General features: G+C 55.7%; 1 protein-coding gene across 2 annotated transcripts in view; it reads right to left on the bottom strand.

Annotated features, from left to right (window-relative positions):
* Nucleotides 1–19,850, bottom strand: part of MVB12B (multivesicular body subunit 12B) — a 173,641-nt gene that overhangs the window by 63,311 nt on the left and 90,480 nt on the right. The window contains exons 7-8 of one of the 2 annotated variants that reach the window (XM_051855273.2): nucleotides 803–897; nucleotides 136–261 (exon numbers count right to left, since the gene is read on the bottom strand). In XM_051855273.2, coding sequence (XP_051711233.1) covers nucleotides 136–261; nucleotides 803–897 — 221 coding nt within the window. The remainder of the gene's footprint in view (nucleotides 1–135; nucleotides 262–802; nucleotides 898–19,850) is intronic. The other variant, XM_051855278.2, reaches the window with a different exon arrangement.

Here is a 19,850-nt window from a genome sequence, read left to right as displayed (position 1 = left end):
TTATGCCATTGTTCTATTTCATCTATTTAGTAACCTGAAGTTGCAATTTTTAGAAAAAAAGATTACCTTTTAAATAACCGATTCATTACAGTACATGAATGAATGCCATGTTCCCGTGTTCAAAATGTCACTCACCATTAAGGGCGTGTGCTGGTAAGTGGCCCCGACTTACCACCTCCCCCGTGTGTTCCGACGCCCTGCCTGGCGGCCCAGGGTAATCGCGGGCGAGTTTGTGGGCTCCCTCGGCTCTTAGCGAGTCACCTGCGCTGCCAAGCACCTAATGAATCTCAAGTCTGCAAAAAGGCTTCTACGCTTCCCCTCCCTGCCAAGGTGGAAGGGGAAACTAGGGCTGATTTAGTTCCGGCCAGGCTAACGCGATCAATTTCAAGTTCAGAAATCACAGGCTCCCGCTCTGGGGAGGGGCGGGCAGACCGCCAGTGTACCCTCTGGCCACAACCTGGAGATGAAACAGCCTTGGAAACAGAGGGAGCATGGGCCCCGCTCTGCTCGGCGCCGCGCCCGAGTCCCCGGGAGAAACCTGCCCGGGGCCTGGCGGGTGGACACCGTGCTGAGTCTCCCCTGGGAACCTCCCTTCAAGCTTGTGAAATCCGCACGTTATTTTTCATCATTACTCTCAAGACGCGCTGGGTATCTGGCCCTTCTCTAAGTGCTGGGGCGACACAGAGGAAAGGGAAAGAGAGAGGTGAAGCAGACAGAGGCCAAGGGGGGCAGGGGACATGGGGAGGGCGGTGGCGCCCAGGACGCAGACCCTGGAGCTGGTCTGAGCAGCGGCCCCACATACCTGATATGGCATACAAATTGGAGTGCTGGTACTCATAGTCCGTCCGCGCGCTGTTCCTGCCTCGGAAGGTGGCAGGGAGCGTTAGAGAGATGTGCCTGAGGAAGACAGAGGAGAAAGGGAGGTTAAGGGAGATGGGGCACTCGCCAAGGCTCAGGAAGCACCTGGCGCCATGGACAGCCCAACCGCAGCAGGCGCAGGAAGAGCGCGACCCCCCTCCCCCGAATGCAGGGGCTTCGACTCCAGCAGTCACCTTTGTCACACCCGGAGCCTTATGGTGAGTCTCCGATGCGCCAGGGAAGTGGTGATTCCACCTGGACCTCTGCCCCGGGCGGAAGGGAGCCAACACCAGCCCCTAGAGCGAGCCTTGCTTTGCTTCGCTCCACCCCTGCCCTAGGGCCGCCGAGGACCACAGTGCAGGGTACTTGGTGAACAAGGCATCAGGCATGCTCACACTACGTGCGGCCAGCGGACTGACGGGCTTTAAAACTGCCCAGAACTGTGCGGCTGCGGGCGGGCGGGCAGCAGGTGCGGCAGCACACAGGAGGGTGGGAAGTGCCTCTGATGGACCCTCTGCCGTCTTTTCCAGCTCAGGTGTGGGCTGCTTAAGCCACAATGAACGCACAGCTGAGTATTTGGTCAAAAGTAAATAGTCCATTTGGCATGGCCATCAGCTGCCTTTAGCACATGTTGACAAGAAAGATTAAAGTAACAGGAAAAGCACTCAAAACCCAACAGCTCTGGGGGAAGCCACCACCCCCAAACCTCTGTGTGAGAGCCTGCCTGGTGGTTGGTTTGGAGCAGCTCGGCAGCCTAAGCTTTGGCCAGGCCCAGCCACTTCCCTGAGGGAAGACTGGGGGGCGGGGCATCACTAAAGCAAGCTGTCAATCATGCAGACCTTCCAGGATGACTGCTGTGTGTAAAGACTTAGGAGAGAAGGTCCCCACAGAGCCAGGGCTGAGCTGCAGCCAGCAGGGGTCCCCCAGGGTCGAGGTAAGCGCTGAGGGCAGCTGAGGGCGCTTTCACGTAAACACCTGCGCCATGGACCAGCCACGCTGAACCAAGCGAGCGCCGGCTGTGTGCTGTGGGCCTGCCTGGGTGCAGCACAGGAATCTATTTCTAGCACACGCCAGCATGGACGTGAGCCCCAGCCAGGCGGGAACCCCGAGCGGGCGAGAAGCAGCTGTGAGGGATTCGAGCCGCCGATCAGTGCGCGTCCGACCACAGCACTTGGTCAGTGAAGCCGCACAGAGGAGTGAAGTGTTGCTTGCAGTGCTGACGACAGGCGACCTGCACAGAGTGCTGCCAGGTGCCAGGCCTCGGGGAACCGGGCCGTCACACACTCCTTGTGGCTCCTTGCGGCACCCCTGGGGGGAGCTATGGGGCACATGTGCCGGGTCCACCGCAGGATGCAAGTGAGGGTGCGTGCTTAAACACTATTTACTACTCATTCTGAGACATCAGAGGCAGAGCACAAAAGCCAGCATGGGCCCAATGATGGCAGATCTCACACCAGGACGCTGGCCCAATGCGGGAATGTGCCGGAGTCAGGGACACACGGCGCTTCAGGGCTGTCCGGTTCTAAGATGTCTACACCGCAGTGTGCTGAAAGGTGCCCTCAGCCCAGTCCAGGCCACAGAGCCGTTGGGGCAGGGCAGCGGCACCCCGGGCCCAGAGGCGGGCAGCAGCTGGGCCTGGGAAGACGGGCGGGCCTGGGGGGTGGCAGAGGCAGCCCCCCACTGGGGACAAACACACACGTCACAGGCCTTGGGAACACAGGCGTGGCAGGAGAGCAGGGCAACGGAAGACACCACAGTCACATGAATCCACGGAAGCAGGAAGACTGTGACTGGCAGGGCAGGGCAGGGGAGGCTTTGGAAGGCTTCCCGGAGGAGGTGACGCTGAGGGAACTGGGGAACCTGGGCTCTCTGGCAGTCCTGCGGCCGCAGGAAGTCTGGCTGGCAGGACGCTGGGGCAGCCAGACCTGGGAGGGCTGCGGGGGCCCAACACAAGCCCTGATTTTATCCTAAAGGGCTGTGAGGCAGAGATGTGACCAGATCCAAGTGACAGTTCTAAAGGCCTGCCCGCCTGTGGCAGAACAATGGCCACGCTGCAGGGGAAAGGCAGCCACTGTGACAGACACGGTCCCAAAACTGCCTCCGTTCGCGAGTGCTGTCGCACACCCTCCTCGGGCACGGAGCTGGGGACATTCCCCGGCACCCAGGGCCACGGGAAGCAGGCGCCCGGCCCCTTCGCTGCCCACCTTCCGGGGCGCCCGGTCTCAACGTTCTCGCCTCTGGGCATCGGAGCCCGGACGCCTTCGCACGCCTCGCGCATCCCTGCCGCGGCCTGGCCTGGCTCCCTTCCTGCCATCCCTGCCACGGCCGCTCCTCCCCCCTCCTCAGCCCTGCCAAAGCTGCTGTCTGTGGCTCCGGCCCACACACTGCCTCAGCAGCCACATGCCACAGCAGACTGTCCCTGTCACCTCTCCTCCCTGCCCCAGGAAAAGTCCCCAAAGCGTCCTAATTGGCTGCACTGCTCACGCCTCAGCTGACTCCTCACCCACGCTGCTCCCTCCTCCTACAGTTCCCATTCTTCCTACACTAAACTCCTATTCATCCCTCAAGACCCCACCCACCCAGCCTTTCTTTGCTAAAGCTTTGCTGGGCTGGACTGTGCACCTGTGTGTCCTCTCTCACTCCACCTATCACAATGTATTCTAAATCATCTGCTAGAAGCCTGGCCCCCTACCATGACTGTGACCTTAAGAGCAGGGCCCCATCTTGCGCACTTTGTACCCAAATTTCTAGGGCTATTTCTACCACAGAACAGAAATTACTGAACACTTGTTCACCAAATCAGGTATTGAACTCACTCCACTAAAACCCCTGGCTCATTACATGGGCTGCTGTTAAACCCATTTATTATCTCATCTCTGCACGAATGTGTTTCCCCACTAGACTCAAGGGGTCCCTGTGCTGGGCCGTGCAGCCCACTCCTTGCTGCTACGGAGGAAACAGGTTTGGTGTGAGAAGAAACCAGTGATGGCGGCCAGGTGGCCAAGGGGGGAGAAACGCTTCCGTCAGTGATGGCTGCCACAGCAGCCAGCCCAAGGCCCTGCAGAACTCCAGCTGGGGCGGCCGAGGAGCAGGGCTGTGGAAGGCGCTGTCAGCGGCGAGCAGGGAGCGCCCGTGCCTTAGGGAACGCGCTCGGAGAGGGGTCCCGGGCCATGCTGCAAGCAGCTCCTCTGGCTTTGCTGTTCCTGGACAGAAGCAGCAGACACTGGTGGTGGGAGGCCCCCCAGGGCCCACCAGGGGGTAGGGAGTGGGACTGAGCAGTCTGGGCCGAGGGACAGTGTCTGGCTGAAACGGGACAAAAAGTCTGTGCGGAGGGGGAAGCAGCCAGGGATGCTTTGATGTCGGGAGGGCCTGTGGGTGGACGGCTCTGCACCAGCCAAGCCTCCGAGAAATGGGGCCGAGGGAGCCCCTGCCCTGCCTGGGGCTGGTACCCTCTACCCCATCGCCTGGCCTGTCCCTCCTGGGAAGCTTTTCAGATCAGAATACTGATTCTCGGTACAGAACAGGCAGTGGCAAGGGGCGGAGAGAAAGCTAGAACACACACCCTGTGGTGTTGTTTTAAAGTTGCCCTAGAATCACCTTGACCATCGGGAATACACAGATTCTCAACCAGGACAGGACCACAGGGTCCACCCAAGAGGCCAGGGGCTTACCAGCTCTGCCATTCACTGCTTGCTACCCTGACGGTCCCGGTTCAGCATGCAGAATTAGGTAACCAGCGGCGCCACGTCCCCAGCGAGGCAGGGCACTGCCCCGAGAGTCCTCGGATATAGTTCAAATCCCAGTGTCAGTGCCTGGCAGCCGGGTGGCCTTCGCAAGGGGGTGCCACCTCTCAGAGGCCCCGCAGCAGGCCAAGCAGTCAGCACAGAACCAGAGCGGGCGAGCACACCTAAGCCCTGTAGCTCTGATTCTCCCCACTCCTGCCACCCCTGCTGTTACTTTAGCATCCTGCTCGTGAGGGCCTTGGTGCAGGATCATCACAAAACCCACTGATGTCTTCCCTCTGTGTAGGGCGACCCTGAAACCTCCCCGGGGTCTGGAGGTGCTGCCAGTCTGGGCCCCTCCCTCCTCCCTGCACTCACACCTGCCAATCTCCGCAGCTGCTGCTTGTCCCTCATTGCTGCCTCAGGGCCTTTGCATGTACTATTTCCCCTGCCTGAAACACTGGCTCCTCCCCTTTATCAGAGTTTCCCTCTGGGGACCCGCCCTGAGCACCTTCTGAGGGGCAGTCCCTCACAACATCCTGCCTTCGTCTCTGCAGGGCCCAGCCGGCTCCAGGCTGTCTGGTCTGCTCCTGTGTCACTGGAACTTGTCTCTGCTGCACTTTCTCTTCTCATGATAGCTACAGTGTTGACAACAGTGCCCGGGACACAGCGGACACTTAACCAACGTTAGGAAATCTTCCAAGACTACCTAATCTGGGTCCGGCACTGTGGCGTAGGAGGTAAAGCCGCTGCCTGCAGTGCCAGTATCTCACTTGGATGCCAGTTCAACTCCCGCTGTTCCACTTCTGATCCAGCTCTCTGCTGTGGCCTGGAGGAGCAATGGAAGATGGCCCAAGTCCTTGGGCCCCTGCACCCATATGGGAGACCTGGAAGAAGCTCCTGGCTCCTGGCTTCGGATCAGCCCAGCTACGGGCGTTGAGGCCATTTGGGGAGTGAACCAGCGGATGGAAGACTTCTATGCTCTCTACCTCTGTCTCTCTGTAACTCTTCTTTTCAAATAAATAAGTAAATCAAGCCGGCGCCGCGGCTCACTAGGCTAATCCTCCACCTTGCGGCGCCAGCACACCGGGTTCTAGTCCCGGTCGGGGCGCCGGATTCTGTCCCGGTTGCCCCTCTTCCAGGCCAGCCCTCTGCTGTGGCCAGGTGTTGCTCCCCCTCTTCGTGGAGGAACGACACAGGACCCTGTGCTGTTCTTTTGTCTGCTCGGCCCTCCCCGGGTTTGCTGCTGGTTCTTCCCGGGTTGGCTACCGTCCCTTCCACCTCCGTGGAAGGGCGGTTCCCCCTGGGCACTTTCCCCACTTCCGAGGGGGAGCGGCACACCGCCGGCCGGCTCTCTCAGGGGCTGCTCAGATGTCCCTCAGATGTTCCTGGTGCATGTTGTCTCTCTCCTCCTTTATAGTCCTCTTCCACCAATCCCAACTCTGCTACCCACACGCCGAGTACGCTGCTCTCCTCCGATCAGGAGCAGGTCCTGCTGTTTATTGGTTGAACTGGAGGCAGCTGTGTAGAAGCTGTTTCCTCCTCTCCCAGCGCCATATTGTGGGAGAGCAGATGCATAGAATAAGTCTTAATTCCAGTAACTTAGTCTAGTCCAAGTTGCTCCCAGTTGCTCCCCACAGCCAGGGAGTGCAGTGGAGGATGGCCCAAGTACTTGGGCCCTGCACCCCATGGGAGACCAGGAGTAGCACCTGGCTCCTGCCATCGGATCAGCGCGGTGCGCAGCGCGCTGGCCGCAGCGACCATTGGAGGGTGAACCAACGGCAAAGGAAGACCTTTCTCTCTGTCTCTCTCTCTCACTGTCCACTCTGCCTGTCCAAAAAAAAAAAAAAAAAAAAAAGTAAATCTTAAAAAAAAAAAAGATTACCTAATCTGTGTTGAACGGATGGAAGAATCGGATGCTGACTTGTCACGAGAGAGAATTCTGGGAAGTTTCCAGGAAGGCATCCCACTTGCATCCTTCTCATCCCCAGGACTGGGTTGGTTAATGGTTTGGAAAATGCAAGTATTTCTGATTCATGGATATTTTTTCATAAACAGTAAATATATTCATCGTGGCATTGCTTATGAAGCCAAAAACCAGATTCAAATTAAATATCAAACAACAGGGGACTGGTTAGAAAATTATGGTACAACAGTTTAATGAAATATTTTACAGTCTCTAAAAATATTTCAGAAGACTAATTAATGGCCTGAGCCCATCCATCCCCCTGCCCATTGCATCTAGTTAGGAAATACATTAAAACCCTTATCTTTACACTTGGGATTGTGACCGATTAACCCAACACTCTTTAGCTTCTTTGCCACAACTGAACCGTGTAATGAGACTGCCCGAGCACCCCGATCCTGCCACTGCGCCTGGAGCAGGGGAGAAGGAAGGAGCGAGGCGCTCCCACAGACCCTGGACACCAGACACTCGCTCCCAGGCAGCAGCCACGCCAAGGGAGTGGAGGGAGGAGCAGGCGCTCGGTGCTTGACAGCGCCCAGCAAAGCGGAGGCGCTCGGCCCATGGACAGCCACGCCAGCGCGGTTGCCGCAGGGGGCCCACGGACAGCCACGCCAGCGCGGTCGCCGCAGGGGGCCCACGGACCGCCACGCCAGCGCGGTCGCCGCAGGGGGCCCACGGACAGCCACGCCAGCACGGTCGCCGCAGGGGGCCCACGGAGGCTGTTCTGTGGACAGCCCACTGCTTTCCAGATCTCAGGGGCATTCAGAAAGGGTCGGCAGCAGCTTGGGGAGAAGCTGACCTGGAAGCGGGGGGCAGTGTCTACACAGGGCAACACCCAGAGACGTGGATGGCTGGGCACCAGCCCTGAGAGGCCTTGCGCGGGGGAACGAGGGCCTGCACGTCAGAAGCCAACGATTTCTGCAGCTTGACGCAAACAGCAGATCGTTACTTCCACCCCGTCTGGCAACGGGGACCTGCAGCACCCGGCCTTCCACGCCTGTCCCTGCCCAAGAACAGCCCCGAGGGGACGGGCACACTCTGCCACCCTGGGTCTCTCTGTGGGCGGTACTGGCGGCTCCATAACAAACAGGTTAGCCCCACGCACGCAGCTGACAACGGCTCCCGCTAAACAGATGCTGAGGGGAATTTCATTTTTTCCCCCAAGTCGGTCTTAGGCACCTTATTCAATTAACATGGCCACTAAGCCGCAGACAGCTCCATATAAAAGCCCTTCAGTTATAGAATACATTTTATTATGTGACAATAGTTGCCAGCACGATTTATTTCCTTTGATGGGATTCTGCTTTTTCCTTGTTAATTTAAATCTGTATTTTCGAGTGCTGATTCCAGGTCTGTGTGAATTTTTAAAATGTTCCCATTAATCTTGTGGACCCAGTGGCCACATTTGACAAAGACGGCTCTGTGGGGGCAGCAGCGGGGACTGCTGGTCCTCGGACCGTCCAAGGGCAGCGCGTGGGGGACAGGGGCTGGGCGGGTAGAGGCTGACTCCAGGTGCAGACGGAGCCGTTCTATCTCCACCCCACACTTACACACGTGTCCCTACAGCCAGACCTGTGGCATGCAGGTGCAACTCCCACCCTATCTTGCGGGGGGCTCAAAGTCATATTTTCTAAAAACTGATTTATTTATTTGAAAGGCAGTGCTACAGAGAAAGGGAGAGATGGGGAGGGAGGAATGGGGGGCAGGAGCTAGAAGCTCCATCAGGGTCTCCCACGAGGGTGGCGGGGTCCAAGCACCCGAGCACGCAGACCAGGTGTATCAGCAGGAAGCTGTAGGGGAAGCAGAGCACCTAGGACTTGAACCAGTGCCGATACGGGATGCCAGCACGGCAGGCGGTGGCCTAACCCACAGTGCCACAATGCCAGCCCCTGACAGTCGCATGAACACTGCCTCCTGGGGCAGCAGTTTGTGATGTGTGCTTCGCACTTCCGGGGTGGGGTCTCTAGGGGGTTCTCAAGCTCACAACTGTTTTCATGATACTCAGGCATCACTTGCGTTTAATCCTTAAATAGGATACCAAAAAACACAAACTATACAAGAAAAAAATCAGTAAATTGGATTCCTCAACATTTAAAACACTTGCTCTTCAAAAGATGCTATTACAAAAATGACAGGGCAAATCACAGACCTGGAGAAAAATGTTTATAAAACACACACCCACCTTATGTCTAGGAAAAATGCGGAACTCTTACAAGTTAATAGAAGAGAATCCAATCTAAAAATGTCCATAAAATTCAGACACTTCCATAAAGAAAACAGGAACAGTAAAGCTGCCGGTGAAAAAGACTCTCCACACCGTGAGCCTTCGATGAGAGGCAAAACAAAACCCCCGCGAGCTCTCCCCGCTGCCGCCAGAACGGCCACAGTGACACCGGCGACAGGGCCAGCGGTTGCGAGCATGCGCCGCAAGTGCAGCTCTCACGGACTGCTGACGGGAATGCCCAGTAGCAAACAGAACGCGTGCAGCTTCTCAGCCCAGCCATTCCACCCCCAGCAACGAAAACACAGGGACAGAGACGTGTGCACAAATGTGCTTAGCAGCTTTAATGCTAACAGAAAGCAGAGGCAGACGGCCGGCAGCAGGCGACCCATCAGCTGTGCTGTATCACACACGGGGAGCCACTCAGTGATGACAGAGGAACAAGCCACGGACACACACAGGACGAATGCTGCTGCTGAACTCGAGTGGGGCCGAGGACCCCTAAGGATCTCCAAGTGACTCCACTTCTAGAAAATCCTAAACATGCAGGCTAGCCCACAAGGACAGAAAGGGGTTGCCTGGGGAGGACACAGGGAACTCCTGGGGTGGGAGGCAGTCCCTGTCCCGCTTCTGGTGTCACAGGTACACACATACATCACAACTTCTCAAACTGTGCTTTAACCACGTGCCATTTATCATACAGGGGTTACACATCACTACGGTGGAACACACTACCAAGTTATTTATTTTAGAAAGATCTAGGGGCTGGCACTGTGGCATAGAAGGTTAAGCCCCTGTCTGCAGTGCCAGCATCCCATATGGGTGTCAGTTTGAGTGCCAGCTGCTTCACTTCCAATGTGGCTCCCTGTTAATGGCCTGGGAAAACAGCAGAAGGTGGTCCAAGTACTTGGACCCCTGCACCCACATGGGAGACCCGCAAGAAGCTCCTGGCTCCTGGCTTCAGATCGGCTCAGCTCTGGTTGTTGCAGCCATTTGAGGAGTGAACCAGTGGATGGAAGACCTCTCTCTCTCTCTTTCTGTCTCCCCTGTCTAAGATTTAATTCTGCTTCTCAAATAAATCTTAAAAATACAGACCTAAATATGGGTTGGTTGATGTGTTATAGGGGGTTAAGCCTCCACCTACAATGCCAGTATGCCACAGGGTGCCAGTTCAAGTTCCTGCTGTTTTACTTACAATTCAGCTCTCTGCTAATATGCCTGGGAAGGCAGTGGACGATGGCCCAAATGCTTGGGCTCCTGCCCCCATGTGGGAGACCTGGATGGAGTTCCTGGCTCCTGGCTCCTGCCTTCCATCTGGCCCAGCCCGGGCCACTGTGGACATCTGGGGATTGAACCAGCAGATGGAAGATCTCTCTGTGTCTCCCTCTCTCTAACTCTACCATCAAATAAATCAGTCTTTTAAAAACAACAAAGAAGGCCCTAAAGAGAGCACTAACGGGGCTCACGGTGTTCTGGAAGAGGCGCTGAGAGAAATCTTCCAGCGGACATGGGAGGGTGACCTCAGACTTGGCCTCCGGCGCCCAGGTGCAAGGAGCACGGGGCCACAGAGAGTGGATGGTGGAAACGGTCATGATTCAGAAATCTTCACTCTTCCCAGGTGCCCCAAGGCCATGTCCTTTCCCTAGAAGAGATGCGTACACCATGCTCCAGACACTGAGCGCCGAGGCCTGGGAATGGGGCTGGCGGGGACAAAAGGCCCATAGTGACCCTTTCTCTGCAGGAACCTGGGGGTGCAGCTGGAGAGGGGAGATGACGGACTGGAGGCTGAAAGCAGTAACACTGGCCGGCACCTCACCAGATTCACCCTTCCCTTCATCACGTGCCCCCCGCTCATTCCACGGGTGGGCCCCAGAGAGGCTCGGCTATCCCCTGCCCAAGGGGGACAGGCTGGCTCTGGACAGAGTTTGCTGGAGCTTGCATCTGAACGCTGATGGGTAAGTGACAAAATTCAAGTTCTTAATTACAACGCTCTGATCAAAACCTGGAATCATAAAATATCTGAATCAGAATATCATATGGCTGCCCAAGGCTGGCTGCAGGGGTGGGGTGGGGGCGGGGCAGGCAGGACAGAGTCGCTGAGCGCAGGACGGGCTGTAAGAAGGTGCCACCTCTGTGAAGGCAGCGAGGGGGCCGCCTGGTGACCCTCCACAGGAGGAGCCTGAGCTGCTGGGGTGTTCTTGGAGACCGCAGCAGGACAGAACAAGCGGGGACGCGAGCCAGATGCCTGCTGTGAGCAGGGCTGGGTCCCCAAGACGGGGCTGAGAGAAAACCAAAGCAAACCAAAGATCCAACAGGCAAGGAAGCCGCAGAGTGACAGACTGCAAACAACCCCACACCTGTCTCTGAGCACAGGTGAGCGGACGGCTCAGCACAGACCAGGCCCCGAAGGGTGCGCCAGGTCACACAGGTGTGGCCCAGGCCGGGGCAACCAAGGACGTGCTCACGGTGTGGACAACATAGGCCTCCAAGGTGAGGTGTGCATTTTCCCACCTGCGGTTTAAATACATTTTTAAATGTTATTTTTTTTAAGGAGAAATGATTTTTTTTTTTTTATCAGAAAAAGAAGATGGCAAAACTAGAAGTCTTCTCAAAGTCGGTAGGAGAGGGAGAAGGGCCGGTGCCAAGGAAAGCACCAGCCCTGCGACTGACACTTGAGGGGACAGCTTGCTTGACAGGACACGTCTGCTGGGGGCATGGGCCAGAGGTGGTGCAGAGGAGAGGGTCGGGCTGGCTGGGGGCAGGGAGGACCCACAGCAGCGGTGATGCACAGAGGCACACGACGTGAGCTGAGGCGGTGAGCGAGGAAGAACACAGCAGAGGGCTAACTGCATCCCACTCTATTCTGCAAACCACCACTGGGAGGAAGTCAGCTGTGACGCACAGCTTCCGCGCCAGGTGTAAGGACGTGCTTAATGAGTGCCATTTAATGAAGAAAAAGGCTCTTATAAAACACCTGGCACGAGCAGGGCGAGGGAGTCACAGGGAAGGGGACCCACGCTGCACCTGCTGGCATTTTAATAAGCACCTTCTAGCGCGTCCGCTCTCCAAGGCTGGTCAGCGGTGTCAGAGAGAGGTCCCTGCCCGCAGCCCACGCTCGCTGACAGTTTGGGGAGCCGTGTTTCTTAAGGACCATATGCTCAGGCCCGGGATGGCCCTGGAAGGTAATTAAAATGAATCATTCTCAGCTGCAGGGCCAGACCTGCACGGAGTCCTCCCAGTGCGCTCCCAGCCAGGGCTCCTGCTCCACGTCCCTGCGCCTCCCAGCCGAGGCAGAGTCCCGACGAAGACCTGCAGCCCACAGACTTCTGAGCTACCCTTGTGTGGCACTCGCTTTCTGTAACTTGGTGCCACTGAAGCAGAAAGTCAGTGATTTTAAGGACTCTACAACATTTTTAAATGCAATTTTTCTTATGGATTCCAGAGCCAGCCTCAGAAAGGAAGCACAGCTTGTGGCCATATTTCACAACCTGATGAGACTCTGGTTTTGTGACACCAACCAAGGGAGGTTTAGTAAAACCTAAAACAGGCCTACAGTGGTCATCTCTATCTCAAAATGTCCATGCCCAGTCCCAAAACAACTCCTGATACACCCACGGAACACGAGGCCGCTGTAATTAGTATATTGCCACCGACTCCGTGGTCCACTCATCTTTAATCGGGCTCCTGCTCTATGATGAGCACTACATTTGGCACTGAAACAGTTTAGGAAACTAAAGGGAGTCGCATCTCCCCTTCAGGAACTTAGCTACAGGTAAACACATACACAAATCTCCTGTATCACAAGTAAAAAGCTCTGAATATTGCAAGATACTCAGGACAGGCCCCTAAGGCCATATGCTTCGGTGTAAAACAATGGCATGGAAAAAATAACACAAACGCCACCCATCTGTGGAGTCTGCTGTGCGCCAGGCACAACATCAGGTACTGGGAAGCAGCTGGGGCCATGGCCGCATCTGTAGATGAGGAATGTGGTAGTGGTGTTGGGGGAAGGCCTGAGCCACGAGACCGTCAGGACAGAGACCCGAGAGAGGTCATAGTGCATGATACAGGCACCATGGGCTCTGGGGTGTCTGCACTGCGTGGTCAGCAGCGGCTTCCAGGGGGAGGCAGGTGCGCAAGGCCTCACTTCTCTAGCTGTCCGTGATGTAGACGGGCACCGACTCTTCATCTGGGAAGCCCGGCAGAGAAGGCAGTGTTCTACGGATGGGGGAGTGGTTCAGGGAAGTTAAGTCACTTGGCTGGGGCCACGCGGCTGAAGAAGCCACTGAGCTAGGATCTGTTCCTGCACTTTCTACCGTACCACGCTGCCGCACTGAGACCCTGTGGAGCACAAAGCACCAACGCAGAACTGGGCATTGTCCCTCCAAACAACCCATTTGCCACGATCAGTATAACTTCAACCCACCACCTTGACTATGTAATGAGTTTTCCTCATGGGTAACACACAGACACCTCCCCGCTCCCCGCAAACCAAATCACCCTGGATTGGACAAGGGGAAAAAGCTGTCACTGCACGACTGAGGAAATCACAACTCCAAACTCCCGAGTCCTCAACACGCAGCTTTAAGGCACGCGCAGCTCGACAGCATATGGCAAATCAATTACTAGTTTAAATCTTAAAACAAAAACATGGCAAGTGTGGTACAGAAACAATCAAGAACAACGGTTCGGTTTAGATTACAGTGGGCCACTGGAGTTTTGAATACAATTAATCATCATTCCAGGCAATGGGAAGCCATATTGACACTTATTCCTAATTTGAATATTTAATTAGGGTGAAGTTCTTCATCAAATTATCGCAGAACTGGGAGAAAGCCTGGAAGACTTGCACAATTACTATCTTAACCCCTTACCAGCTGCTCACCTTGTGAGCACAGCCATTCCTGCCCCAGCTGTGCAGGCGCGGCCCCGCTCCCAGTCTCTGACTCGGAGAGCTCAGGAGGTGTCGGGGCTGGGAGTGAGCCGCGGCAGGGAGGAGCCAAAGGGTGCAGAAGAAAGGTCTAAGGGAAGGAACTGGACAGAGGCAGAAAGCTGCGCGAGGCTCATGGCGTAGCAAGGGTGGCACGTCCGACACCCCCACTTCATTCTCACAACAAGGATTATCCTCGTTGTATACAAGAAACTGACGCTCAGAGGAGACATAAGCTGCCCTGAGTGGTATAAATTAGGCCCAAGTTATTCATCACACACACACACACACACACACATATGCACATCACACACGCTACTCACCAAAAATAATGACAAAGGGAATACTTCAAAACCTAACAAAAAGGTACTCAAAGCTGTTTTTTTTTTTTTTATATCCTGCATTACGCAAATAAGTCGGAGGAAAATCTACACCCACCTCTGGCGCCAGCATTCTAAAAAGTAACCCAACCCTTGGATCCAAAGGCGCCACCGAGCTCGCCAAGCTGTGGAGCTGCACTGGTGCTGCGGCCAGCTGCTCGGACGACAGGGGGAGCAGGGGACGAGGGCCACGGAAACAGCCTTGCACGGCTGACAGAGCCAAGGTGACAGGCGGCAAGGTGACAAGGTGTGGCTACCCAAACCCCAGAGGACAGGCACACTGCAAAGATGGGCGCAGCACGGCACTGCTGGGGCTGGGGGAGGGAGAAGTGGGTAACAAGACGAGAAACGTGAACTTGCTTTTGTTCTTTCCAAGCAGCGGAGGCTGGATGACCGCAGTCCTAACTGCAGGTCAGAAGGGACAAGAGGTGGCATTTCCCGTGTGTGTTCTTCACTCCGTGAAAAGGCTCTGCTGACACCTCATAGACACCACGTGGTTCTACCTGAGCAACAGCAACAAATTCCCACGTCCCGTCCCGCAGGGCCCCCGGGGCCGGGCCAAGGCTCCTTCACAGGCTGAACTGGCCGTGCAGTCCCGCAGGGCCCCCGGGCTCACAGGCTGAACTGGCCGTGCAGTCCCGCAGGGCCCCCGGGCTCACAGGCTGAACTGGCCGTGCAGTCCCGCAGGGCCCCCGGGCTCACAGGCTGAACTGGCCGTGCAGTCCCGCAGGGCCCCCGGGCTCACAGGCTGAACTGGCCGTGCAGTCCCGCAGGGCCCCCGGGCTCACAGGCTGAACTGGCCGTGCAGTCCCGCAGGGCCCCCGGGCTCACAGGCTGAACTGGCCGTGCAGTCCCGCAGGGCCCCCGGGCTCACAGGCTGAACTGGCCGTGCAGTCCCGCAGGGCCCCCGGGCTCACAGGCTGAACTGGCCGTGCAGTCCCGCAGGGCCCCCGGGCTCACAGGCTGAACTGGCCGTGCAGTCCCGCAGGGCCCCCCGGCTCACAGGCTGAACTGGCCGTGCAGTCCCGCAGGGCCCCCGGGGCCGGGCCAAGGCTCCTTCCTTCCTGCCTCCCCTCCAAGCTTCCGGCAGGCTCGCTGACCTCCTGCAAGTCGTCAAGGCCTGCTCTGCAATGGTCACTTCTAGCAGGAAGCAGATTACGGAAGAGAAAGAGGGCGCCGCCCCTCGCCCCTCACCACCTCCTCTCCTGGCAGCCGTGCTCGGCCCCCTGCCTCTGCCCGGCCCGCGGCGGGGGACCCCAATCCATCAGGCCCACTCTGAGCGAGCTCGTGGTGAGAGCAAATGGTGTTGGGAACTTTGAAAGTTTCCTTTGTATATTACATTAATCCATATAAGAAAATCTCTTTTAATGAGGAGTGATGTAGTTACAAACTCTCCAGAGCCATAATTAGAGCAAACTAATTGAAGTTGTGTTTTGACACACTTTCCAAATTCACGGGTGCCGATGACATATTCACAACACTGCTGCTGCACAACCATGGTGACGGCAAAATCATTAGGCTAATAACACTTATTTGCATTCTGATCATGCCGGCAGCTTTCCCTTAAATACTGTTTCTACTACTGCTCTTACCCTGTAAGTTTCCACTGAAAGATATTAACAGTAATTATTAGTACTTTAGTGGAATTTTAATGTTAAAGGATAACAACATGCATTAACATACATTGGACGGCATTTTTTTTCCTTAACCACCATGGGAAGGTCTGGGGGGCTCTTCCCTGGCCTGTGCCCCACAGCCCGAGGGTCCGCCTGTGACTTCAGTGCCACGCAGGACCCCTGCTTGGGGTCAGCACCACGTGGAATCTGAAGTTGGGTTTCTGAACTCCTGTTTCAGGAGGAAAATCTTTCTTTTTATTTTTTAATAATAAAAATCAAAGAGTTAAAGAGACATTTTCCCAAGCATTTTCATAAAACCTCCGCGGTTACAGCAGGGCCTTGGTAAGAACACTAACGAATCCCAGAGGACACGCCTGGGCCGCTCTCGTCGCCGCCCTGGCGCAATCAAAGGCAGACGTGGCTCAACCCCGCCGTGGGGGGGCTCGATCAAAACAGAGGCACCGTTTGCCACCAACAAGGCCAATTTTGTGGGTGCTTAACTCAGACACTCGCACACAGAGAGGGGGACTCGGCAGTCCTAAATAATGAGCATTAATGACACCCTCCTCCGGAGTGACAAATTACTTCTGAAATCTAGAATCAAAGACGTATGAAGAGTGTGCGCGTTCCTCTGAAGGTGACAAGAGCTGCCAGCGGGCACACAGCGTCCACTCACTTGCGGCAGGAGACGACAGGGTCCCTCCTGCCCCCACATTTGGCTGCTGGGAAAGGGTGGTGACTACGGCCACCCCTCCTCAAGGTGCCTCCCGCAGCTTGTGATGGTGACCCAGGGCTCACCCCGAGGCCTCTCGTGTCACTGCTCGGAGAGAAGGGGAGAGACGGCGTCCCCGCCTGGCACTGGGAGCCCCATGGCTCAGACCCCGGCTTCTGTGGCCACCTTGGTGTCAAGAAAAGCCACCAGCGTGTCATTTACTATTCGGACTCAGGGGCAAATGTCTTGACTCAGAATGCACACTTGTGATGAATTTCAAACTATGCCAACGTACGTCTCAGGATGAATGTTAGCTCTCAACCTGGGGAGATTTAAATGAGTGAAGAAAATGCTTCCTTAGACAGCTTCCTTAGACAAACGCCAAAGACTACACACTCCTTTACAGCTTGGGAGCTTTTGGTTTCTTAAGTTACAATCCTTGTACCAATCTGCTATTTTTCAAGTCCCTGATTACTTTTTAAAAATAAAATAAGGAAACTAACTTTCATAGCTGCAGCAACATTCCAAATCATGGTATTTATTCCCCGCGTTTCACTTTGATTACACTTGAACCCTGCAACGCTGAAACACCCACCTCGCACATCAAAGAAATGAAGAAAAAAAGCCCCGCCTGGGACGGGCACCACACTCCCATTCCAGACGATCCGGGCTGATCTTATAAACCGAAATATTTAAAGAGTCTCTAAACCTCGCTGACCTTACTTCTAAAAACAAGGAACATATGGGCCCTGCGAGCTTTTCATCTTCTTCCAGCCTACTAAAGTATCCGCTTTTCCGAAATGCACGAGTGCAGGGGCTGCCAAGCTCAGATTCATAAAGGGTGCGTGCTTAAGCGCTCAGGGCAGGCAGTAAACGGCCGGCTGCAAACAGCCCACCCCTAACAAAGAGCCCAAGGCAACGCTCTCCTCCTCGGAGCCGATCCATCTCCAAAGCCCTGGAAAAGAACTTGATTCGCAAAATAAAGCCATGGCTAAGGAGGTGGGCCGTGGGCCGTGGGCCATGTGCTGGGCGGCTGTGTCTGGCTCCGGGCAAGGTCACGCCCACCAAGGTCATGGGAGACACTTAGAGGGGAGAGTCCTGAGAACTGGGGAGCCCACCCCTGTGCCCAGGGCCAGCTCCTCCAGCCCTAACTTCTCTGCCCCTGAGCGAGCCAGGATCTCCCCCGAGCTTCAGTTCTCCCATCTCTTTTTATTTTTTATGTTTGACAGGCAGAGTGGACAGTGAGAGAGAGAGACAGAGAGAAAGGTCTTCCTTTGCCGTTGGTTCACCCTCCAATGGCCGCCGCGGCCAGTGCGCGCTGCGGCTGGTGTACCGCACTGATCCGATGGCAGAAGCCAGGTGCTTCTCCTGGTCTCCCATGGGGTGCAGGGCCCAAGGACTTGGGCCATCCTCCACTGCACTCCCTGGCCACAGCAGAGAGCTGGCCTGGAAGAGGGGCAACCAGGACAGAATCCGGAGCCCCGACCGGGACTAGAACCTGGTGTGCCAGCGCCGCAAGGCAGAGGATTAGCCTAGTGAGCCGTGGCGCCGGCCTCTCCCATCAGCTTGCAGAGGAAAACCACATGTGAACGCACAGCGAGTGTTCACACAATGTCTGGTGCATGATGCTCATTAACAATGACATTTCTATTTTTCCTAATAGTTACAATTCTGGATATTTGATTCATCTGGAAACAGAAGATCCACTGCTCAGGAAGCTTCGTCAAAGTGACCCCCCACCCCCCACCCCAGGCAGAAGCCGCCCACAGAAACGCAGAGGCCCTCTCCAAGTTACAAGCAAGGGATTTTATTAAACATCCAGATTCCTAACTGAAACCCTGCCTTGAAATAGAACAACGTAGTGGGGGAGGGCGTAGTAAGATCCCAGGAAATCACGCGGGGTTAATGCCCGTTTTTTACAACACTGGTGGTGAGAGCTACACTGAGAGATGCAGGTGAATATTCCTGAAACAGACTGTCGGCTTCCACTCTGATAAAGGCTGGAACATGCTCCTCCTAATGGACTGGCTCACAAAGCCACCGCAAGTGAACGGATAAATCTGTTCTGACATGCGGAGAACTAGTTCCATAATCCTGAAAGCAGCCTTTCTCCCAAGCCCGCAGCGGAGCCCACACGCACCCGAGAGCAGACCGTGGCCCATCTCACACCCACAACCCTGCTTCCCGGCACCACAGCACACGCGGCCGCCTGCAGAACAAGACGCCCCGTCGCAGAGACGACAAAGATGATGCATTTAAAAGCGACTCCTCCTCCCCGTCTGACATGAGATGGCGGGAGCCAGGGAGGTCCACACGGCTTTCAGCCGGTGAGGCCGTATTGACTCATCGTCAATCCTTCGTTAAACAGAAGCCCTGACTTCCCAAGAAGCCATATTAAAAATTAATATCAAGAAGTGTACCACTCAGCCTAAGCTCATCATTCACGTCGGGTATACCGCACTGCGTTCTAGAGGAATCTCCCCAAGCTTGGTTCTGTTTGTTACCAAAGCAGCCAGGGCTCTGTTCGCCTCTCCCTCTAGGTCTCCTGCATACCTCTCGTGAGCCCCAGAATAAATCACCGCGGGAACCCACTTAGCACTGGCCTTAAAGCATCTTGGGGGAACAGAGATGCAGCGCACTCCGGGTACGGCCTGCACACGTCTCGTCAGCCGGTCCCTCCAGCTCAGGTGAGCTGGACCCCGGGCAACGTTCACAAGTCTCCCCAAGTGTGAGCACAGACTGCTTAGGTCACTTCCGACTGGGGAAGCCTCGGGAAGATGAGCCACCCACGTGGCGTGCTCAGGGAGGTCCTCACCTACCAGCTACCGGTCAGGAGCCTGGAGAAGCAGCTCTGAAGACAGCGGTGGGCGCTGGGCAGCTGCACTCCAGCCAGGCCCAGCCATTCCTGATATCTGAGCCAGGCTCTGCTCCCCAGGAGAGGTTTCACCCCAGCAACCCTGCAACCGTAGGCAGCAGGACAAAGGGACAATGTACCTGCCAAAGGCGGCTGGCCTGCTAGTTCTGACACTAACCAGCTCTCTGAGCCTGGGCACGGAATTTCATCTCCTAGGTCTCAGTTTTCTCAGATTAAAATGGGGGTGGTTGCCAGTACTTAACTCAGAGCTATTATCAGGATTAAATGAGTTATCATTTGAAAGCACTTGGGAAAAATGGCTGACACCTAGTAAGTGCAATGTAAGTTTGTGCTGGATGAATAGATGGATGGATGGATGGATGGATAGATGGATGGATGGGCAGATGGATGGATGGGCAGGTGGATGGATGGCTGGAGATACGGACAGACACACACATGGACAGAAGGATAAATAGATGAACGGAAAAATGGATGGGCAGGTGGATGGATGAACAGAAAGCTGGACATGTAGATGAGTGGATGGACAGACGGACAAATGGCTAGATGGATGAACAAAGAGATGGCAGGGAA

The sequence above is a fragment of the Oryctolagus cuniculus genome, chromosome 1 (genome assembly GCF_964237555.1).
Source record: "Oryctolagus cuniculus chromosome 1, mOryCun1.1, whole genome shotgun sequence".
Lineage (NCBI taxonomy): Eukaryota > Metazoa > Chordata > Mammalia > Lagomorpha > Leporidae > Oryctolagus > Oryctolagus cuniculus.
The sequence above is the reverse complement of the archived record's forward strand: the minus strand, read 5'-3'. Positions and strand labels throughout refer to the sequence as shown.